Genomic DNA, 24,433 nt, shown 5'->3' with positions numbered 1-24,433 from the left:
TTGCTTGAAGTCTAACGATAACTATTAAACAAAATATTACCTGTAATAACAATATGTTCTTTAAAGTTTACTTTCGAGATACGGGTAACTTAATGTATGTATTATAATTTTAAAGAGCCGTAAGGTTTAGAGCGCTATCTGGTGATATAATATTCTCGCATTATTGGAAGTTACTTGGAGACACAAGTTATGCTATTAGTAATACCTTACTTAGATTGGCCGCTGCGCGAGGAGCGACTGCGCATCAATACATTACAAAGCATAAACAAAATCTTGTCTCCCAGCAAATTGCAATGCGCACTGCTTTACTGCGCAACAGACCACCGAACACAACTTGGTGACGTTCTTACTACGATTCGCGCCGTTCATTTTTAAACCATTAGCATCAGTACCAATGTGGCTAAATTCGTAAATTACTGTAAACGTTTCTTTGACAACTTGGTTATTTGTGGACGTAAACGTGCAAGATATGCATAGTTCCATCCGAACAAAGACATGGGTACCTTAATGCGTGAAAACACGAAAATTGGAAAAGAATAAAAATGTAAACGTCTGTTGAAAATAAATGGATTCATGAAAAGCCTAAACGTTTCCGATTTACAACGAAGTTTTCGTTTCATCAAACAAGCTGTCACACAGACAATTTTTCAGTTTATCTTTGTTTTACGCAAACATTTGTTCAACTCCCATTCCATGCGATAAACGAATATTGCTCTATTTGAGAAGTCGATGCTTTGACGAACAACCGATGCAACTGTTTGCAAACAGACAAACACGCAGTATACAACATCAAAATTTCAAAATCAACAACTGATTTGCAAAATAATTATCGGCTTTTGAGCGGCTATTTACGTGTTTAAATTAAAATTTATACAGCACTAACGGTCGAATGGGAAAAGTGCTTCACATACAATAAATCTGACCATAACATATTTACGGTGGGCAGATTTATTGTGCCCGAAAAGATAATAAAATTATACGTTTTTGCAATGCTAATAGCCAATATCTTTTCAACTACCGTTCCAATAAACCGTCAATCAAATCGGTTACGTGTAAATCAATGCTTCAATGAAATATTGTTTTTAATTATCAAAGGACGTCATGCTTAAAAAGCATTTCAAAAATTTGGTTAAATGAAAATATAGAGAGGTAAAAAATCAACAATAACTAGGGAATTTTACGAAACGATCGATTGATGCAATTTCCATTTATCGTGGAAAATTTCAGTGCAGTACTCACCTGTAGAAACTCGCTGAGCTTGCTAATTGTAAAACTCCTAAGATGATAAACCTTTAAGGTAGATAAATACGACGCTCATATACTCTATTCGAAAGCAAGTTGGAATGCTGAGAATTTTTGTCTAATCTCCTTCAGATTACATCTCGCTACGGTCTTTCTTGATTAGGGAGTATTGGAGTAGCTGGGTGCAGACGGGTTCAAAGATAAATACAGATACTAATGTGTCATATGGGAACAGCTTAATGCTCGTCAGAGACCTTCCCTCTCCCCTCATCCCTGGAATCTCCTTTAGATTACATCTGACTGCAATCTCTCTTGATAAGGGAGTATTCATTGGAGTAGCTGGGTGCAGACGGGTTCTAAGATAAATACAGATACTAAACTGTCATGTGGGGACAATTTAATGCTGTCAGAGTCCTTCCCTCTTCCGTCGCCCCCCGGAATGTCCTTCAGATTACATCTGACTGCAGTCTCTCTTGATTTAGGGAGTCTTCATTGGAGTAGCTGGGTGCAGACGGTTCAGAGATAAATACAGATACTAAACTGTCATGTGGGGACAATTTAATGCTGCCAGAGTCCTTCCCTCTCCCCTCACCCCCCGGACCTCGCAGCACTGCACCACTGTGCCTTTGTGGTATCCACTGGCAATAACTCCAAATGTGTTTCTTATCCTGGAGCCCTCTTTAAATTGTGAGAATTTAGACGCTATTCATTCGTTTTAAAAAGATACATCTTGATAAGGTATTTATATTTTACAAACATCTGTCTACGCTTTTGTTTATCTTTGAAATGGAAACTTCGTACGCTTTTTTAAAGGTAACTGATCCGAATTCATTTCTATAGAAATTTTATAACTCTTTCTATCATTTATCGACATTTCTGTCTTTTAATAATGATCATTTGAAGCAATTGGTTTTCAGTAGATTCTGCGTTTATTTATTGAAATTTTAATTGTGATCTACAGAAGACCACAAGGCAAATTGTCTTGTTATCTTTCAGTACTGATACGTGCTACAAAGGACTTCAGTATGCACGCAGGTACATAGACTGTGTAATTCTTCATTTTTTTGCAGTCATTTTATATTTTCAATTTATCCGTAATTTCAATTGAAATCGTTATTGTTTGTTTGTTTGTTTTATTAAAATTCCTGTAGGTACATCTATTAATTTTGTTTTCATTGTGGTCTCTATTCAGCAGTATTTTCCATTGTTGTCGTCACGAATCACTAAAAGTAAAACATAATCCTGAAATGGAATAAAGAGACAGAGGCCGTCTGTCGCACTTCAATAATTACATTCGTGGTCAGAATTAAATTCTCTGTTCAACTGTATTGTACAAGTCCGCACGAATTGTTCGATAATGGACGCTACCACGTTGATGGTGGAATCATTGTTATTGTTGGAGTTCGATTGAAAATATTTCCTGACCCATTTCCTACTCTCGTGCCTGGTTATAATTATTGCAGGAAGACTGAAGTTAATGAAATTCCAGCAAATCTATTGCTTCATATTGTAACTTTAAATCTACCTTTTTTTGATATTATTTAAACCATTACGTTTTGTCATTGTCGCTTAGGTATCGGTTCTATTTATTCAAAAATCAGTTCTACTGATTCAATTTTAAGTAAAGCTTCACTTCTTAACTCAAGTCTCTCATTTCACATGTTTCTTCTTCATTTCAGGTTGAGTCATCCACATTGGACATGAATTCCACCAAATCTACAATCCATCTGGTTGAAGAATTAAAATCTTTTGAAAAAGAATACAAAAGCATCGTTAATAAATTACCGCACGATTGTTCTGCGGTTTCTGGACCGAACGGTGTCTATCTAATCTCACCGGGAGATGGAGAACCCATAATGGCTTATTGCAAAAAAGGTTGGACGACCATTCAAAAACGGTATGATGGGTCGGTTGATTTCAACAGAAAATGGAACGAGTATTCTAACGGATTTGGTTCTGCCACTGGAGAACATTGGCTGGGAAACAGAAACATCCATTACCTAACCAAAGATAACTGCAGTACTTTGGAAATAAACATGAAAGACATTTACGGAAAATATTGGCAAGCAACGTACGACACGTTTTGGGTAGGAGATTACACGGTGGGTTTCAAAATGCTTGTAGGAAATTATAAAGGAAATGCTAGCGACGCAATGGATTACCAAAACAGGATGGAATTTTCTACGATTGATAATGATCGAGACATTTCCAATACCCACTGCGCTTCCAACTATGAAGGGGGTTGGTGGTTTTCTCATTGCCAGCACGCAAACCTTAACGGAAGGTACAATTTAGGGTTAACTTGGTTTGATAGTTCAAGAAACGAATGGATAGCTGTCGCTACAAGCGAGATGCGATTGAAACGAAGACCGAATTGCTCGTAAATCATTTCCTTTTTGGATACACAATAAGTTTGTTGATTGATACAAATGGTGTCAGATGAAGCCATCCTTTGATTAGATTGAAGACTACCAATGCGTCCCATAAGTAACCAAAGAATTGACTAGTTCAAGAAAACATAGAATAGTGCTTGTAATTTATGGATCGTTGTGCCTTTTATGCCAATTATTATTATTAATCCATTCCTAGTTTTCGTTCTTTCATTAGTTGATACCGTTACAATAAAATAAATACATAGAATTGTTTCGAGAAAACGAAAACAATAAAAAACAATGTATTAGGAACTAATCCAATTTAAATAACTTGTTATAGTTCTTATTAATGAAACTGTAGCGTGAAATTTAACAATAAAAATTAAATTAATACAAAGTAAGCATTAAAATTCGAAGCAATTTTGGTACACTTGTCCACGAATTAGGTATTGAAAAACCTATTAATTAATGTTTGAAATTACAAAATAATAGTTTATTTAATAATAATGTTGGTAATAAAAAGGTTAAGCGCACAGGTCTGTTTCCTTGTATATATATTTATTTATTGTCCTTTGGTGTTTAAGTTACGACTGCCATGTTTTAATTAGGTCACTATTAAATGTTAAGTATTATATATGTATATTATAAGTATCTTCACAAGAATGCCATTGTAAATAACTCCTAAACATATCCTTAGATAGAGTTTAGTCATTGTACGTACGTTAGGACGTTTATTTTTAATTACAATAAATAATTAGTGATTCCTTATTTTCTAAGTTCATCTCTCCACATCTCTGTAAATACAAAGTGTACCACAATACCAATGATTTTTCTATAATAAATAATAAATTATCATTTTCTGACTATCATTGCAGTTAGTGCAGACGAACTGTATTATTGTTATTGTACTACTTTTTACTAAGCATTACTTATTTTAAGTATCAGATCTACTAGCAACAAGATGGCGCATTATGATATGCGTACCGGGTATTCCCAGAACTCCACATGAAGGTAAGTCGTCTTACAATATAAATAACGCAATCTTTCAATATACAGAAGGGCAATTAATACAATGATACGATAAATAAATTAATTTTATTAGGTAAATAAAAATGTTTTCTTAAATACAAATACTTCAATAGATATTCAAAATTAGGTAATTTTTTATAACAACAGTAACTGATAATTATTGAGTTTGTGCAATGGTCCACAACACGTTTATTAAATACACAAAAAACCAAGACTCCGTATCAAGATTACATAAAAGGAATGTTACCTTTGATTTGGATACAAAATTACCTTTTTAACGCACAAACCACTTCACTATCACTAGCAAATCCCTGACTGAGCATAACAAGACCTGTTCGCCTGTGGGAAGACGTGCGCTCACTGTCCAATGTCGAATCTCTCGAATCCCCTTCTCAATTCTGGTTGACTCATCGATCCATCTCCATATCGCTTCACATACAAATGTAACGCCATAATAAATACATTCAGAAATATACTTAGACCCGTTTCAATTCTTAAGCAAAAAAAATCTGCCATTGATCTCATGCTAAAATGCTTTACGTTTGAAATAATCGATTAATTTACTCTATTAATAAATTGTTAATTTAACGAAATATTCTATAAAGAATGAGGTACTTATTAATTTGGTTTCATAACATCAAGAGGGTTCCTTTGGTGTAGTGTCCTTGTTTTGATACTCATCTGTGCCAACGTTTAATTTGTCTAAAAGCTCGTTCAGCTTTTGAGCTTTCCTCTCTTCATTTTTCTCAATTATGGTACATAAATGCTCAGTAAGTAGCTCTTTGCGTTCCTGCTTTTGATGTAAAGTGAATTTTGCATCCAAGAACTCCTTCTCTACTTTATCGTACCTCTTCCTGAAACATAAACAAATCAGGACTTACTCTTTAATTTGCGAAATAAACAGGTTACCCGTTGTGCTACCTGAGGCATCTAGCAAATTATGGGCCTCAGATTACATTATTTAGTACTTAATGTTCTACTAAAGTCGGTAGATTGATTTTATTAACATAGGCGACTGACTGCTTATGTAGGTAATATTTACGAACACTGAATAATACATATAACCATTTATAATAATCATTAATAAATTATACATTAATGTATTGCTATTAATGGATACATAGCAAGCCTCTCTTACTTGATATTTTATTTATATTTTGATAAGCTGCCAGTCAAAATTTCAACGAATTTCTATTAGCTGCAGGTTAGGTTAGGTTATAACAAAAGTATATAATTACACTGTACAAAATTTAGTATTAAGTACGTAATTAAGTAATCCAATAGTAAGTAATAAAGAAATGTACCATTTAACGGTCCTTGCTACAGATAGATTAGACCCATCAAATACGAAAAAATGGAATAGCTATAGAAAAATGATAAAATAAATTAAACGATTTGATTATGAAAATCAATGGTAATAAAAGTCTACAAGGAATTAAGAATTGATTATACAATAAGGGTCGTGTCGCCTTTAATAAAAAGAAGTCACTTCTATGCTCGCGAAAGGTTAATTTAGAAATTCGAAAAATATTGTTAAAGGTGTACGTTTGGAGCGCGGCGTTGTACGGATGCGAAACATGAACAGTGGGCGCGGCGGAAAAGAAAAGGTTAGAAGCTTCCGAAATGTGGTGTTATAGGCGAATGATGAGGATAACGTAGACAGAAAAGGTTAGAAATGAATAGGTATTAGAAAGAATAGGAGAACGGAGGACTCTATGGAATTCAATAAAAAATAGGCGAGATAGGTTGGTAGGACACCTTCTCAGACATGAAGGTTTAGTCAGAGACATATTAGAGGAAGAAACAGGAGTTAGGAGGATAAAAGGCAGACCTAAGTTACATTACGGTTCGCAGATAGTTAAGGATGTGGGTTGTTTCCTTACTCTTCCTTGATGGGACTGTAGATTTATTGTTCCAGTAAGAAATAATAAAGTAAAATATTTACAATTTTGACTTCATAATTTAAAACCGACAAAATTAAACTGAAGCGACTGTAGTTAAAAAAATACTAGTAACTGAAAACAGTTAAGACACGTATAATTAGACTTACAATTAGATTACCTGACAGATTTATTTGTTGATTACTTTTAAACGTTGTAACTCTTTTTAATACTGTTGACATTATTTTTTAAAATGCTATTCACGCTTTATAATAATGGTGATTCGGGTTAATAATGGGAAAGTATGCAAAGATTAATTAATACGTTAGTCTATCATTAAACTCTAATAAGCATTTAATACATGGCGGTAGTCAAAGTAATTAGCATTTGCGTGAGCGAAACTGCTTATTCAAACATTTTTAAGTTGAATTATCACATGTTTTTGAAACGGCATACAAATTATGGTGGGATAAAATCAAAGATGTGTTTATATTCATTTATATGGGCAACTAAAAGTATTTTCTGTTTAAATGGAGCACAGCTGACTGGTCTCTTGACTGCATTTTTGTTAATTTACGAACTCAAACTTAAACAACCGAGAGTTAATTCACAAAGATATAAAGCTGTCCCATCTTCCAACAGACCGAGTGTTAATTAGCCCTCTATACATTACCTAGTGCTGCCATAATTAGGAGGACCTTGAACAAATACTACTACAAATCACCCTGACTGCAAAGGATTTTATGTGCTGCTTATTAACTTAGTAGACTGCACCCGTAATTAATTAAGCCTTAAATTGTTTCGCAATATGTAATCATGATAAAAATTCTTAATGCAAAATAATTAGTTAGGAATATCGAAGTGCTCAACACTAATGATCAAAACAGGTGTCAGCAGCGGTTTATAAAATTGTTGTGGTTGGATTTGGAGTAAGTCTCTTCTTGTTTTTATTAGTTCCATCACCACAGTGTCCTTTCCTATTTTAAGAATACCTTTATATACCTTTGGAGACTGAATGGAGGCGCTCCACAGAATGACTACTAGTATTCCCTTGGTTTGACCGACGCTTTCCGACAAATCCCATAATCTAAACTATAACAATCCCAGAAGAACTTGTGGTTGTTTGTTAGTGGATCTTATAATTGTCAGCTGGTATATCCGATTGATTCTCTTAAATCCTTATTAAAGCGCGTAGCTCCTTAAGGGGATCACATCGCATTCTTAGTGATGTGCAAATGAAGCAAGACGTAGAAGGAGAAGCAGCCTCACGGTATCCAGACGAGACAGTGTGGCTAACCTTGTTGAGATCTTAATTGCCCGCTTCCCAAAATAATCCAGTTATTATTATTATTATTTCACCTACATAACGATCTTTAAATGTAATATTATATTACAAAGTATCAAAATTAGCAGCAGGTTATATGTGAATGGGAATCCAAAAATACTTAATGCAAAAAGGAGTGAATATCATGCATAAAAAAATTGACAAGGTGCGTTTAAATAAGTCGAGGTAGTAAGTAGCGCGACGTTCTCATCCCTTCGTCCGCAACCCCGTGAACGTTCCTATTCATACAATAATTAGCCACCTGCTGCATATCAAAACGGAACAAGTTGTATGTTGCCGTTTCCTGTCATTATTTTTCCGTCCGTTGAACGTTTAGCCAACCAAGAGAAAACGTCTAAATCGACCACTAGAAAATTAATCGTTAGGGGTTGTTGTAAATTGCAGTTTACATTCCTAATATTATCAAAAAGAAACACGCGAAACCACATCCGGCTTTACTCATGTATTTGCTAATACTAATTTAATGTAATTCAATTCAAATTTTTACCATTGCATTTCTGACTTCTTTAGATGGTGTATCACAAAAACACCAANTCCAACGTTCCACGTTCTGATTCCTGAAATACTGCATCTCCCTATATTACACTTCCTGATGACATTCTCTGAGGTAGTCCCCACCCAAACACCCGAATGGGGAACTATTTTACGCCTGGAATGCCCTACTTCAACGGACGAAATCATTTTGGTTTTGTTACGTTCTTCTTGGTATATCACAATGTGGTGGTTTTTGGTTGCCTTCCACATCACAGTGTTGTGCATCAGAGTGCCATATCGATCCACAAGATCTTTGCCACCCTGAGTACTGAAAGAGCCGCTACCCTCTTAATCTAGTTTCTCCCCATAATGGTTGAACCAATGGTCCGGCTCCTTAAATCATCGAAATGCGGATCTATCCATTCATGTATATCCTATGTTTTATTCTATTTCGAATATCTTTTCGACTCAATACGATATTATAAGCTGTTCAACCAAGTAAGTAGATTAGTATGAGTGTTTCAAATATTTAATGAGCCGGATCATAGGTTCAACTATGATGGACGTGTCCTCTTTGTGAGAAACAGGACTATGGCAAGTTCCTGAAAGAAAACAGTAGCGTTTGCAGTCGGGGTCGGTATGGCGCAACACTGTGGTGTGGAAGACAACAGGTAATCATCACATTATGTTATCTCGGAGTTGATCTAATTTTCAAAAACTCCAATGATTGACCAAATTTATGAAGAAGTGGAGGTAGATGTTCAATCACTCTTCGGATTGAAGACCTTTTATGTTGATCATGATGCTCAAGAAATAATTTGTAATCATATAATACACCATTGGATAAGGGGAGACTACTGTTTCGTTTTTGTTTTTTTATTTATTCTTAAAGTAAAGTTTGACCATAACTAATAAGCAAGTTTTGCAATTAATTTCCTGAAAGCAAGTCAGCAAGAGCGCATTATATTAAAACTACCTATAGACAAGTTTGTTACAGCACTTCCGAACTTACGGTCGATTAACATTATGAACTGAAACTTCAAAGAACTCAATAGTTCAATTAGCAGCCATAGTAACCTATTACAACTTTGAAGGAAAAAGGCTTACATCGTAATTGCTTGGTTTCTACACTTTGTAATTACAAGTGTTTCTGCTTGTTTGTACCATTCCAAAGCCTTTATAGCTTTAAACAAATGCTCTACGATTTTCAATTAACTTTTACCACCTTCACACAATAGTGTATGTTTTGGCACTTTTATTTTGTACCGAAATGGGGAAAAATAACCAATCATACTACGAAATTTTATGTGCGCTATACTCCGATGTATTGTATATTGATTAGATTAGAAATCGGAAGGCATTGAAAAGAATAGGAGAACATAGGACGTTATGGGTGTCAATAAGAAATTAGACGAAATTGGTTGGGAGGACGCCTTCTCACATATGGTAGGCTATGGTCGTTTTAATTTAATTTTATAGATTGCCAAGGGTAAATTTAATATAAATCGCAACGTTTCTTTCGTCAGCGTTGTCGGATGGATTAAGTACTAAGGTATCACTTTATATCACTTCATACGTGGCTTTTTATTAAAAGTACCTTCTGCTTGAAGCATTACGACTTTTTTATAGTTTTGACTTTGATATTACTTACACATAGGTCCGCCACTGTTTGTCGCAAAGCTTCTTTTAAAGTTTCCACTTTGTTTATTCTTCACTCTCATTTAACGTGTATTCTGCGCTATTGGAACGATGATGGCTTGTGACACGGCCACTGAAACGATCGTCGTCGTTCAAAAGACCCATTCTAGTTGGCAGAAAATCGAATAGCTTTTATGCTGAACCTTGCCCGCTATAACGGTGACTCAGGCTTTTTGCAAGATATCCCTTAGACGGGATACCAACTTTATGTATGCTAAATTTATTTAGGATACCTACCGCACGATAAATCATAACTTTATACGGTGGAAGGCTTGCTTTCATTTTACGACAACGAGTTAACATTTACAAACATTTTTTCATGAAAAAAGTCTGCTACAATTGATTAACTTTTTGGTTTTTGTAGACCTAAAAGTTTACAAAATAAATTTTGGAAAATGCAACCAAATTGTGTGAGATGTCGTGGAACATCGAGTAGGAGCGAAGTTATTTACCCTGTTGAACAAATATTAATTAAAAACTTTGGTCAAAGTACTTTGTAAAAGAAAAACTCAGTTAGAGGGAGAGAGATGTCCACTAGCACATTCGATTTTTGGCCACCGTTGCCAGACCTAGGGAAAAAACCATACACCTAGAGAATGTAGAGACAGGTTACCCAAAAAGGGATCCTTATTTATTTCTAGCTTAACGGGTAACAATAGAAAAAGGAAAGAGCGCGTACATAGGATTTGTAGATTTAGAAAAAGCCTTTGACCATGTTAAAAGAGACATGATGTTAAATACTTAAAAAATGTAGGAATGAGTTACAGAGATAGAAGAGTGATACTTGGTTTGTATAAAGGCAACAGGCAGTTATAGAGCTGGATCTGCAACGTAGAGAAGTAAATATTAGGAAGGGAATCAGACAGGGATGCACACTGTCACCGCTATTTTTTAATGTATACATCGAAGACGCGATCAACATCATTAAAGACAGTATACAACTGTAGGGATAGATATACAAGAGCAAAAGATTAGTATGATTAGATTTGCAGATGATATTAGCATCTAGCAAGGAGGAGTTACAGATTCTCAGGCATGAAGGTCTAGTTAGAGACAAACAGGAGTTAAGAGAAGTAGCAAATAGTTAAGGATGTGGGATGTTCTAGTTTTAGGGAAATGCGACGATTAGCTCAGGATAGGAAAGAGTGGAGGTGCCTGTCCAACCAATTTTAGGACTGACGACCTCATGATGATGATGATAATTAAATGAAGCTTGCTATACTGATCAGCAATACTGAAAAAACTTCAGGTAACTTGGTTCGACATGGCAAACAAAAAACGGCTTATCTAGAATGACCACATTCCTTAATCTATTGTACCTACAAATGTCGGGCATTTGAAAGACTTTGAATCACGTCTTCCAGTTTATAATGCTCTATTATTACAACCCCCCTCCGTAGCACAGTAGAGTTTCCAAAGCCGCCCTGAAAGCTATTTAATCCTCCGTCTTTCTCTTCTTTTGTACTAAAATACTTTTCTTTTGTTACAGCTGAAGAGTACACAATTAGAGTGGGCCCATAATTGGAAGAAGTTGAACGATTACACGCCGTCCTCTCTTTCCGGCTCACCCCCGGAAGAATTCAAGGACCACCCATCCAGACACCAACGCCTACTAAAGAAACACATAATCGACCTCGAAAAAATTGCCAAGCGACTTAACAAACGTAACGACGATTTAGAAGCGAAAATAATTAAACTCGAAGAACAAGTTAAAACTTCAACGACGTTAAAGCCGACACCTGAAGACAGTCCTGACGTAATATACGGCAACGAAATTGAAGAGTACTTACAAATGAACAAATTAAATCCTGTCGATGGCCGGGGAAACGCGAATTGGTTTCAGCTCCACGAGAAAATTCAAGAACTCGAAAGTTTTCAGAAGAGCAACGCTGATTCGATTCAGAACTTAAGTAAACAGCTGTCAAACTTCGACAAACTGCACATGTCGATGCTCGAGCTACTCGAAAACGTGGAGAATATCGAAAACAAAATTGACCGAAGCTTCCCAGAGTTTAGGAAGGAGATTTCGAAGCTGGAATTCCAAATGTCGGACGCATTCTCGCAAGTGGCACTGCTCAAGGAAGATCAAACAAACACTCGCGACTCCGTCAAAGCTATCAGTGTAACCGTGTCCTATTTAAAGGATAAACGTGAAGGGGATCTCGTCTTGTTGCAGGACGTACAGGATCAAATCAAGAATCTTAAGAAATCTAACACAGTGCAGAATTCAAAACTTCACGATCACATTTTCAAGGTGAGGCATTAGCTTAATTAAATATTCCCATTTTATCAAAAATGCCGTAAAGAGATTAATAAATTAATGTAGTTATATACAAAGACAGGAATTTGGATGTCTAATAGAAAGTTTCAGTGAATTTATTTAACATATTAATATAATGAGATATTAGATATCTTCAAAGAAAATTGTTACGAAATTGTATCTTGGTCTTAAAAACTTCCATCAATATCCTCAGGGATTTTGGTATACATATGTATAAGTATCATTTAGGTTTAAAAGTGATTATTTAAATAATATCTAACGCTTTTTATATTAATAATACTTTTCATGACCGTGTGGATCAGTTATGAATATCGTTCCAGGCTATTTAGCAATGATTCAAGGAATAATTTTCTATCTAAATGAACCATTACGGCCGAAAGGTCCTGAAAGAAGTTTGAAACTAATATTTACAATCTACTTTCCTTTATTATGTTGCTTGAAGTCTAACGATAACTATTAAACAAAATATTACCTGTAATAACAACATGTTCTTTAAAGTTTACTTTCGAGATACGGGTAACTTAATGTATGTATTATAATTTTAAAGAGCCGTAAGGTTTAGAGCGCTATCTGGTGATATAATATTCTCGCATTATTGGAAGTTACTTGGAGACACAAGTTATGCTATTAGTAATACCTTACTTAGATTGGCCGCTGCGCGAGGAGCGACTGCGCATCAATACATTACAAAGCATAAACAAAATCTTGTCTCCCAGCAAATTGCAATGCGCACTGCTTTACTGCGCAACAGACCACCGAACACAACTTGGTGACGTTCTTACTACGATTCGCGCCGTTCATTTTTAAACCATTAGCATCAGTACCAATGTGGCTAAATTCGTAAATTACTGTAAACGTTTCTTTGACAACTTGGTTATTTGTGGACGTAAACGTGCAAGATATGCATAGTTCCATCCGAACAAAGACATGGGTACCTTAATGCGTGAAAACACGAAAATTGGAAAAGAATAAAAATGTAAACGTCTGTTGAAAATAAATGGATTCATGAAAAGCCTAAACGTTTCCGATTTACAACGAAGTTTTCGTTTCATCAAACAAGCTGTCACACAGACAATTTTTCAGTTTATCTTTGTTTTACGCAAACATTTGTTCAACTCCCATTCCATGCGATAAACGAATATTGCTCTATTTGAGAAGTCGATGCTTTGACGAACAACCGATGCAACTGTTTGCAAACAGACAAACACGCAGTATACAACATCAAAATTTCAAAATCAACAACTGATTTGCAAAATAATTATCGGCTTTTGAGCGGCTATTTACGTGTTTAAATTAAAATTTATACAGCACTAACGGTCGAATGGGAAAAGTGCTTCACATACAATAAATCTGACCATAACATATTTACGGTGGGCAGATTTATTGTGCCCGAAAAGATAATAAAATTATACGTTTTTGCAATGCTAATAGCCAATATCTTTTCAACTACCGTTCCAATAAACCGTCAATCAAATCGGTTACGTGTAAATCAATGCTTCAATGAAATATTGTTTTTAATTATCAAAGGACGTCATGCTTAAAAAGCATTTCAAAAATTTGGTTAAATGAAAATATAGAGAGGTAAAAAATCAACAATAACTAGGGAATTTTACGAAACGATCGATTGATGCAATTTCCATTTATCGTGGAAAATTTCAGTGCAGTACTCACCTGTAGAAACTCGCTGAGCTTGCTAATTGTAAAACTCCTAAGATGATAAACCTTTAAGGTAGATAAATACGACGCTCATATACTCTATTCGAAAGCAAGTTGGAATGCTGAGAATTTTTGTCTAATCTCCTTCAGATTACATCTCGCTACGGTCTTTCTTGATTAGGGAGTATTGGAGTAGCTGGGTGCAGACGGGTTCAAAGATAAATACAGATACTAATGTGTCATATGGGAACAGCTTAATGCTCGTCAGAGACCTTCCCTCTCCCCTCATCCCTGGAATCTCCTTTAGATTACATCTGACTGCAATCTCTCTTGATAAGGGAGTATTCATTGGAGTAGCTGGGTGCAGACGGGTTCTAAGATAAATACAGATACTAAACTGTCATGTGGGGACAATTTAATGCTGTCAGAGTCCTTCCCTCTTCCGTCGCCCCCCGGAATGTCCTTCAGATTACATCTGACTGCAGTCTCTCTTGATTTAGGGAGTCTTCATTGGAGTAGCTGGGTGCAGACGGTTCAGAGATAAATACAGATACTAAACTGTCATGTGGGGACAATTTAATGCTGCCAGAGTCCTTCCCTCTCCCCTCACCCCCCGGACCTCGCAGCACTGCACCACTGTGCCTTTGTGGTATCCACTGGCAATAACTCCAAATGTGTTTCTTATCCTGGAGCCCTCTTTAAATTGTGAGAATTTAGACGCTATTCATTCGTTTTAAAAAGATACATCTTGATAAGGTATTTATATTTTACAAACATCTGTCTACGCTTTTGTTTATCTTTGAAATGGAAACTTCGTACGCTTTTTTAAAGGTAACTGATCCGAATTCATTTCTATAGAAATTTTATAACTCTTTCTATCATTTATCGACATTTCTGTCTTTTAATAATGATCATTTGAAGCAATTGGTTTTCAGTAGATTCTGCGTTTATTTATTGAAATTTTAATTGTGATCTACAGAAGACCACAAGGCAAATTGTCTTGTTATCTTTCAGTACTGATACGTGCTACAAAGGACTTCAGTATGCACGCAGGTACATAGACAGTGTAATTCTTCATTTTTTTGCAGTCATTTTATATTTTCAATTTATCCGTAATTTCAATTGAAATCGTTATTGTTTGTTTGTTTGTTTTATTAAAATTCCTGTAGGTACATCTATTAATTTTGTTTTCATTGTGGTCTCTATTCAGCAGTATTTTCCATTGTTGTCGTCACGAATCACTAAAAGTAAAACATAATCCTGAAATGGAATAAAGAGACAGAGGCCGTCTGTCGCACTTCAATAATTACATTCGTGGTCAGAATTAAATTCTCTGTTCAACTGTATTGTAGAAGTCCGCACGAATTGTTCGATAATGGACGCTACCACGTTGATGGTGGAATCATTGTTATTGTTGGAGTTCGATTGAAAATATTTCCTGACCCATTTCCTACTCTCGTGCCTGGTTATAATTATTGCAGGAAGACTGAAGTTAATGAAATTCCAGCAAATCTATTGCTTCATATTGTAACTTTAAATCTACCTTTTTTTGATATTATTTAAACCATTACGTTTTGTCATTGTCGCTTAGGTATCGGTTCTATTTATTCAAAAATCAGTTCTACTGATTCAATTTTAAGTAAAGCTTCACTTCTTAACTCAAGTCTCTCATTTCACATGTTTCTTCTTCATTTCAGGTTGAGTCATCCACATTGGACATGAATTCCACCAAATCTACAATCCATCTGGTTGAAGAATTAAAATCTTTTGAAAAAGAATACAAAAGCATCGTTAATAAATTACCGCACGATTGTTCTGCGGTTTCTGGACCGAACGGTGTCTATCTAATCTCACCGGGAGATGGAGAACCCATAATGGCTTATTGCAAAAAAGGTTGGACGACCATTCAAAAACGGTATGATGGGTCGGTTGATTTCAACAGAAAATGGAACGAGTATTCTAACGGATTTGGTTCTGCCACTGGAGAACATTGGCTGGGAAACAGAAACATCCATTACCTAACCAAAGATAACTGCAGTACTTTGGAAATAAACATGAAAGACATTTACGGAAAATATTGGCAAGCAACGTACGACACGTTTTGGGTAGGAGATTACACGGTGGGTTTCAAAATGCTTGTAGGAAATTATAAAGGAAATGCTAGCGACGCAATGGATTACCAAAACAGGATGGAATTTTCTACGATTGATAATGATCGAGACATTTCCAATACCCACTGCGCTTCCAACTATGAAGGGGGTTGGTGGTTTTCTCATTGCCAGCACGCAAACCTTAACGGAAGGTACAATTTAGGGTTAACTTGGTTTGATAGTTCAAGAAACGAATGGATAGCTGTCGCTACAAGCGAGATGCGATTGAAACGAAGACCGAATTGCTCGTAAATCATTTCCTTTTTGGATACACAATAAGTTTGTTGATTGATACAAATGGTGTCAGATGAAGCCATCCTTTGATTAGATTGAAGACTACCAATGCGTCCCATAAGTAACCAAAGAATTGACTAGTTCAAGAAAACATAGAATAGTGCTTGTAATTTATGGATCGTTGTGCCTTTTATGCCAATTATTATTATTAATCCATTCCTAGTTTTCGTTCTTTCATTAGTTGATACCGTTACAATAAAATAAATACATAGAATTGTTTCGAGAAAACGAAAACAATAAAAAACAATGTATTAGGAACTAATCCAATTTAAATAACTTGTTATAGTTCTTATTAATGAAACTGTAGCGTGAAATTTAACAATAAAAATTAAATTAATACAAAGTAAGCATTAAAATTCGAAGCAATTTTGGTACACTTGTCCACGAATTAGGTATTGAAAAACCTATTAATTAATGTTTGAAATTACAAAATAATAGTTTATTTAATAATAATGTTGGTAATAAAAAGGTTAAGCGCACAGGTCTGTTTCCTTGTATATATATTTATTTATTGTCCTTTGGTGTTTAAGTTACGACTGCCATGTTTTAATTAGGTCACTATTANTATAATAATCATTAATAAATTATACATTAATGTATTGCTATTAATGGATACATAGCAAGCCTCTCTTACTTGATATTTTATTTATATTTTGATAAGCTGCCAGTCAAAATTTCAACGAATTTCTATTAGCTGCAGGTTAGGTTAGGTTATAACAAAAGTATATAATTACACTGTACAAAATTTAGTATTAAGTACGTAATTAAGTAATCCAATAGTAAGTAATAAAGAAATGTACCATTTAACGGTCCTTGCTACAGATAGATTAGACCCATCAAATACGAAAAAATGGAATAGCTATAGAAAAATGATAAAATAAATTAAACGATTTGATTATGAAAATCAATGGTAATAAAAGTCTACAAGGAATTAAGAATTGATTATACAATAAGGGTCGTGTCGCCTTTAATAAAAAGAAGTCACTTCTATGCTCGCGAAAGGTTAATTTAGAAATTCGAAAAATATTGTTAAAGGTGTACGTTTGGAGCGCGGCGTTGTACGGATGCGAAACATGAACAGTGGGCGCGGCGGAAAAGAAAAGGTTAGAAGCTTCCGAAATGTGGTGTTATAGGCGAATGATGAGGATAACGTAGACAGAAAAGGTTAGAAATGAATAGGTATTAGAAAGAATAGGAGAACGGAGGACTCTATGGAATTCAATAAAAAATAGGCGAGATAGGTTGGTAGGACACCTTCTCAGACATGAAGGTTTAGTCAGAGACATATTAGAGGAAGAAACAGGAGTTAGGAGGATAAAAGGCAGACCTAAGTTACATTACGGTTCGCAGATAGTTAAGGATGTGGGTTGCTCTAGTTTTAGGGAAATGCGAAGATTAGCTCAGAATAGGAAAGAGTAGAGGTATGTGTCCAACCAGTCTTTAGGACTGACGATCTTATGATGATGATGATGATACAATAATGTCAATTTATGGCAGTGTGTCACCATCTAGTGACAGCAGCTCCTAACTGAACTATTTCAAATGGTCAACAAGATATTGGCTCCAGTTTGCTAAAAAGGTAAAGTTTGGTTGCATTAGGCAATCTCAGAAACTACTCATTGGATTTCAAAAATTCTTTCACCAATACATAGCATAAACCTTCCCGGTGGATATAGGCTACATAATATTCTGTTAAAATAAAATGGCTCTTCGTCGAGGCCAATAATTTTGCAACGTAAGTCAAGGAAAATATCGGTCAACTGAATGCGTTTAATAAGAATGGTAAGAAATATGTACATAAAAATGCTCAATCTCTTCAGCACGCAATAGGTTTTTTGGTTTAAACCTTTTAAACCTATGGTGTGCTGAGATCAAATAAGATCAAAAATAATGTATTACTGGCAAAGAACTTAATCCGTTTCCAAAAATTGTTTATCTACTTGTAATATTATCTTCCAAAGTTAAAATTACTTCCATCATCAAACTCGAGGTTGGCTTTCTGATCGATAATGTCGCGGACGGGAGTGTATAATGTGATTGCAAAAGTTTTCTCAAATAAAGAAGACATTTTTTGAAGTAACGCCAGAAAACAATTCAACAATTTACTCACTGCGCTTCCATAAAGTCGAAGCTGGCAATTTCTATTTGTCTCCTAAGGATATTCACGTCCTCAGATAGTAACGCATCCAATTTTTTGAATTCCCGCTGTATTTCATTTAATCTTTCCGTCTCTTCTCGGGTTTTTTTCGTCTTGTCAGCTAAAGCTTTGGCAAGTATCTCTTTCCGTTTTCTATTCTGTTCCTCTATTAACTTTTGCCGAGCCTGGAGCGTTTGCAAACTATTACTGCTACTGCTGCTGTTGCTGCTTCTTCTTCTACCTTCTGATGAGGTGATTAAAGACCCATTTTTATCGTTTCTAGGTTCATCCTGTGACGAAATTACCCTCGGCGGCGGATCTTTTACGTCTGTGTCGGGTAATTGTTTCCTTTTCGCAGGGTGGAATTCGCCATCTGATTGTAATGGAATTTCAGGCACTACCGTGTTTTTATCATCGTAATTTTCGTTTGGGTAATTTCTATTTTCTAAGACGGAAGATTCAGTTTCTTGGTTATTTATCTCATTTTTACAAACTAGACTTGGACTTTTTTTGGTTTGATTAAAAGGAGAAAGCCTGGCACCGTCTGGAATTTTAGAATCTTCATCCTCGTTTTTCTGTAATGTTTTTGAACTGGTAAGATTCTTTATTACTGCGTTTTTTTGACCCTTTTTCACTTTTAGTAAAACTCGTTTACCATTTAGTATATCATCTAAAATAAAACAATATCTGTCACAAAATCATCATCGCTATAGTATCCTTATATTAATCCCAAAACTGTATTTCATTGAAGTAGATGGATCAAGCGAATTATGTTAACTAACGATAAGCTATTGTGACGATTTTAAATCAAACTGAACCTTTTCCAGTGTAGAGGAAAGATAGAAAAAGCTTCAAATTTGAAATTAAACATTTAATTCAGAAGTAATCATGTTGCATCCTCAATAAAGACATTTTCATACACAAGCTTATAATATTTCAATGAAATTGAAAATATCTTAAAGCAGGGTCTTACAACTTAAATAACATTTTTGCAACAAGTGTTAGTACCTATTTAAAAGTCAAATGAGAACAGTACATATACATAAATAAGAACGTATCTATTTACTTACCATCAATGGACTTAACCGCTATTTTAACACTTGAAGTAGTTGTTAACTTTTTAATTTCATCTTCACTAAAACCTTTAAAGTTGGACATGATTTAATGAATCACATTCTGAGGCACACTGCATCGCAAATGATAAATAACGATACGTAGATAGGCAGGTCATTCATACTCCGTTTGCGCATGTTACAAACTAAGTCAGTTCTCGTCATTCATTACTCACGATCAGAAAAAGCAACTTTTATAACTCCTACACGTTTATACTGAGGAGAAACAATTTTGTACGGCGTGTTGTCGAACCAATCGTTCATTTAGATATTTTCTTAACAAAATGGAATTAATATTGTCTTTTACCAAAAAATGAACTTCTAGAAGGTAGAGCATTGTAAAATCTAAAAGTTTGCGTCTTTATTTTACCAGTATACTTACACCTACAGGTTGCGAGGGTAACTCCGTTGCAGGCTGCGCGTGCGCGTGCACCCTGCGTCGCAGGCTGCGGGAGTAACTTAAGTTGCAGGCTCGCGAGTCGCATTCACTTTCTTAATTTTACCCTCAAATTGCCAAAAGAAGTATAATATACATATAAGGATATAAGTAAAATATAATTCAGGATTGTCTTATGTTACTTTTTTTTATAACTAGAAAGATGAAATAAAACGTAAATAAAAAGTATCAGAAATAGAGAAAAAAAGAAACAATAGAAATTGTTGAAACTACAGTTTTATTTGTTGAGGTAAATTCAATGTTTCAATACATAATTCATCACGCAATTCGGTTAGTGGTTGCTCCCAACGCTTCTCGAAGTAAATGTTGTAGAGAAATTTGCAATCTTTTGCTGTTTGAAAGCCCCATGGAGCGTAGTATTTGAAATAAATACTCCTCTTCCTGGAAATACATTTATGACAGTGAAACAAAGAGTACAAGAATACGAAAATAATCATAATAACCTAAGAATATTGCCATTACAAAAGCATATTTAGTATGAGGACTGCACCTCCGCCAAGCTTTGCGTTTTCTTGAAGAGTTTAATTATTAATTTATTACGTTGATGAAATTGGGTGTGTAATAAGAGAACTTCAGAGAATGATTTATTTGCAAAAACGTATTTCAGTATTTTTGAAAATAATTTTCTTAAACAAAACTGACCAATGACTTCTTCAGGTCATGAAACATAGCTCACATTTTTCATTACCTAATGAAGTTACATATTATTAAACTAAACATCTCAAAAATTAACAGTTCTGTTGGTATTTCAATAAACAGATTCAGATTAAGATCAAGATTAGTATGTCAAAAATTAAGTTCTCGTAAAAATACGTAAAGCATTTTTATTTAGGTTCCTAACAATGTAATAACATTTGAAAAAAGATGTTGACCCTTTTTGCATAAGTACTAATGATGATTTAAAATGTAAAGATATAAAAACTAAGGTGATAAGCTCTAATATTCTAAACATAAAATTTATCGATCAATCACAAAAGAAATAAATTCTTACTTGGATGGGATACTCAGAGGACCAAAAATTACTCCCATTACACAATAGGGCAATTTTGTTTGGTAAGCTTCCACCCATTTAACGGTAGTTTCACCTGTAATATTTTAAACATTTAAATGACAAATTAGAAACATTCCCCAATTTACCACAACTAACTTTACTCCGCAGACACGTGTTTCGTCCACCTCTTATATCGGGTTGTTCGGAAAGTCATTTCGTTTTTTCCCGACAGAGGATTTAATTGTATTCTTTTGCACCCAACTTCACATTTAAGCCTTATAATTTTTATATGCTTTGAGAGCTCATATAGCAAGGCTTGTGTGTGAAAAATTCCAATTAATTCTACGCAGTAGTTTTTGGTTGGTGCCCTTTTAAATATGGAGAGCGATAAGCAGCATTTTCGACATATCTTACTGTTTTACTACAGAAAGGGTAAAAATGCTGTTCAAGCCAGAAAGAAATTGACTGATGTGTATAGAGAAGGTGTGTTGACAGTACGCCAGTGCCTGAACTGGTTCGCTAAATTTCGATCCGGCAATTCTGATGTCGAAGATGCACCACGTTCGGGAAAGCCGGTTGAAGCTGATAAAGACGCGATAAAGGCATTAGTTGATGTGAACCGGCGAATAACAACACGTGAGATCGGATTGAGGTTAAATTTATCAAATTCAACAGTTTATGACCACTTGAAAGGCCTGGGATTATCCTCGAAGCTCGATGTATGGGTTCCCCATGTTCTCACAGAGAGAAATCTGTGTCGCCGCATTGAGGTTTGCGATTCGCTTCTCAAACGTCACGAAAATGATCCGTTTTTGAAGCGCATCATCACTGGGGACGAAAAATGGGTTGTATACAACAACGTCAAACGCAAGAGGTCATGGAGCAAAAAAGATGAACCGGCTCAAACCATTTCCAAAGCCGATATTCACCAAAAAAAGGTAATGCTGTCTGTTTGGTGGGATTTTAAAGGAATCGTTTTTTTTTAGCTTTTACCGGATAACACAACGATTAATTCGGAAGTCTACTGTCATCAGCTGGACAAACTGAATGATGCACTTCAACAGAAAAGGTCAGAACTAATCAACAGGAAAGGTGTAGTGTTTCACCAAGACAACGCGAGACCTCACACAAGTTTGGTCACTCGCCAAAAGCTTTTACAGCTTGAATGGGATACAATGCTACACCCACCATATTCTCCAGACCTGGCACCATTTATGCTACTACCAGAAAGATGGCAAAAGGTGTTGGACCAGAACGGTCAATATATAATTTAATAAAGTATTTGTTTATTATACGAAAACTGTCTTTCATTTCCACAAAAAAAAACGAAATGACTTTCCGAACAACCCTATAAAACTCAATCAGTCCCACGTTGATAATCCCATATAGGAGGTGGGTGAAACACGTGTTCGCGTATCGATTTTAGTTTATTTGATCAATAGTCTCCTATTTTGTGAAATATTGCTGAATATTTTACCTAAGGTATTGGGTGGCATACCAAGCACAGTATGAACAAAGTCATGAATTTCTCTGTACCGTTGAATGACGTATGCCACGTTTATGTCTTTTATAAATCGTACAACGTGTCTTGAGTCCGGTGTCAAGTTCTAAATAATAGACATCTTAATTAAGAAATCTTATCATAATTCCATGTACCTACAGTTTACGTTAGATGAAATACTATCCGGAATGAGTTACGGCGATTTATGTTTGATCCAGAAATAACGATAACTCACCCTTCTTGGTGTAGGCTGAAGATCTACTTATAAAAATCACATCTCGGATGGTACTTTATCTACATAAATTCTAGATGACGGATGTAAAACCCTTCAAACTTACATTTTGAAACAGAAAATTGAAATAGGCTTTTCCAAATGTATCATCAGGTAGATGTTTCAGTTTTTCTAGATCTATTGTCTTTGAGTTAACTCTGGGCTTGTCCATCAACAGTCTTCTACCTTCTTCTGTGGATTCAACCCTCTTCAAAAGATTGCCTGCTGCGTATAACCCTTAAGAACAACAATCGCAAAGGCGAATATTTTCTGTTATAAATAATTCTAGTTGAAAAGTAAGGATGATTATTAATGGCGAATTTAAGGAAAAGGGTCGAGACCAAAACCTCAAAGGGAGCCAGTATTTAGCAACGTTTTAAGCAGTAGACCAAGGCTTTATATTAAAAAAAAGGTAGGTATATATGTTTGAGGGTCCAAGCGACAACTACCTACACATTTGCCGTTCCCAACCTAACCTAACCTACACGTTCGCCGTTCCCCATTCCTTAAATCTGCCACATAACTACCTACCAGTAGTTTCACTAAAACAGGTTGACATATGAACCTTGAAGGGATCCCTAAGTACAACATAACCTGATCCAAGGGCCAAGAGGAATTTCTGAAATGATGTCGTTTCTATGTAGTTTTTCGCAAAATCTTCATCAAAATCTCCAAATGAATTCGAAGCCTTCGATGACACCTCAGCATGTGCTGAAAGTATTTGTAGGACTCTGTTATAACTTAACAAGAACTGGTTAGGAATTTGCCAAACGTTCAGTGGTTTCATATTGCAGTTCAAATAAATATAACTATAGTGACATATAAAAGGTAGCTAGAGGCAAGTACTTCTTTCCTCATAAATTCAACTATTGGGACTTGTTAGGGCTGATAACAGTTGAGCAAACAAATAAACTTATGGTATATATTTTTTAAAGCGCTAATAGTTATCTAAATGTCAAATTTAAGGACATTTCCGATGAGGCTAAACATGGATGACTTTGATTTACTAAAATTCTAAATTAGACGTTCAACAAATTTGCTTTTGGAGTTTAGACCTTCATAAAAAAACAAAAACTTCAGCCTACATTTAACTACTATGAAAAACGTGTCAGAGGCATGACGACATTTATGGCATATGAAGATAATTATTACTAAATTATCAAGAAATTTTGAAAAATCTTAAAAAAATCATAACACTTTAAAAGTTTTAACGTTCAAACTAGAATTAGCAGGTTTCGGCCAATATATATTCATAGCAGCATCTTCTGGGCAAAAGCGCCTGTTTACTACAATAAAAAGGGTTAGGGGCACTGTGTCTTAGAAGTATGGAAGATAACTGAATTTAAAAGAAATCTTGAATGGCCTTTATGAATTTCATGATACCCTTAAAGCTCTAGCAGAATCTTCGACTGATATAGATTAATGGTACCACCTTCTGGATTCTGGGCAACAACGTCGATTACTACCTACCCCGATGAAAAAAAAGAGGCAGCACCTATCGAGAGTTTAAGTTGTAAATTGTAGTGGAGTACGTGTTTTAGAA

General features: G+C 35.2%; 4 protein-coding genes across 5 annotated transcripts in view; 2 read left to right on the top strand and 2 right to left on the bottom strand.

Annotated features, from left to right (window-relative positions):
• The window catches only part of LOC108743047 (protein scabrous), a 100,205-nt gene extending 95,761 nt beyond the window's left edge, over positions 1–4,444 (top strand). Inside the window, exon 4 of the mRNA XM_018478453.1 lies at positions 2,922–4,444. Coding sequence (XP_018333955.1) covers positions 2,922–3,626 — 705 coding nt within the window. The 3' untranslated portion in view covers positions 3,627–4,444. The remainder of the gene's footprint in view (positions 1–2,921) is intronic.
• Positions 4,445–5,417: 973 nt separating this feature from the next.
• LOC108742498 lies at positions 5,418–19,807 on the bottom strand. Of its 2 annotated transcripts, XM_025979986.1 has the most exons (4): positions 19,629–19,807; positions 18,532–19,228; positions 18,321–18,471; positions 5,418–5,497 (listed from the first exon to the last, which is right to left on the bottom strand). In XM_025979986.1, the coding sequence occupies exons 1-3, from the start codon at positions 19,714–19,716 to the stop codon at positions 18,354–18,356; spliced, it is 903 nt and encodes a 300-aa protein (XP_025835771.1). In that variant the 5' UTR covers positions 19,717–19,807; the 3' UTR covers positions 5,418–5,497; positions 18,321–18,353. The 2 variants fall into 2 exon arrangements, with proteins under 2 accessions (XP_025835771.1, XP_025835772.1); XM_025979987.1 differs by lacking the exons at positions 5,418–5,497; positions 18,321–18,471 and adding an exon at positions 17,029–17,280 and having other exon boundaries at positions 19,629–19,806.
• On the top strand, positions 11,524–16,972 carry LOC112903979 (protein scabrous-like; the record flags this gene model as incomplete). The annotated part of the gene is made up of 2 exons (XM_025979988.1): positions 11,524–12,294; positions 15,675–16,972. Coding segments are annotated over 2 exons (1,476 nt in total), but the record flags the coding sequence as incomplete, so codon positions are not given.
• A 529-nt stretch (positions 19,808–20,336) lies between the features above and the next one.
• On the bottom strand, positions 20,337–23,866 carry LOC108742497 (ubiquinone biosynthesis protein COQ4 homolog, mitochondrial-like). The gene is made up of 5 exons (XM_018477734.1): positions 23,422–23,866; positions 22,958–23,127; positions 22,596–22,725; positions 21,119–21,212; positions 20,337–20,508 (listed from the first exon to the last, which is right to left on the bottom strand). The coding sequence occupies exons 1-5, from the start codon at positions 23,675–23,677 to the stop codon at positions 20,337–20,339; spliced, it is 822 nt and encodes a 273-aa protein (XP_018333236.1). The 5' UTR covers positions 23,678–23,866.
• Positions 23,867–24,433: the final 567 nt, after the last annotated feature.

Source organism: Agrilus planipennis, unplaced genomic scaffold, assembly GCF_000699045.2.
Source record: "Agrilus planipennis isolate EAB-ADULT unplaced genomic scaffold, Apla_2.0 scaffold285, whole genome shotgun sequence".
NCBI classification, from domain to species: domain Eukaryota; kingdom Metazoa; phylum Arthropoda; class Insecta; order Coleoptera; family Buprestidae; genus Agrilus; species Agrilus planipennis.
The sequence above is the reverse complement of the archived record's forward strand: the minus strand, read 5'-3'. Positions and strand labels throughout refer to the sequence as shown.

Coding starts and splice junctions, on each gene's coding strand:
- LOC108742498 (XM_025979986.1), bottom strand. CDS start 19,716: ATGTCCAACTTTAAAGGTTTTAGTGAAGATGAAATTAAAAAGTTAACA. Junction 19,229..19,628: donor AGCGGTTAAGTCCATTGATG/GTAAGTAAATAG, acceptor GTTTTATTTTAG/ATGATATACTAAATGGTAAA. Junction 18,472..18,531: donor TTCGACTTTATGGAAGCGCA/GTGAGTAAATTG, acceptor TCTTTATTTGAG/AAAACTTTTGCAATCACATT.
- LOC108742497 (XM_018477734.1), bottom strand. CDS start 23,677: ATGAAACCACTGAACGTTTGGCAAATTCCTAACCAGTTCTTGTTAAGT. Junction 23,128..23,421: donor CTGTTTTAGTGAAACTACTG/GTAGGTAGTTAT, acceptor GTTGTTCTTAAG/GGTTATACGCAGCAGGCAAT. Junction 22,726..22,957: donor TCAATTTTCTGTTTCAAAAT/GTAAGTTTGAAG, acceptor TCTATTATTTAG/AACTTGACACCGGACTCAAG.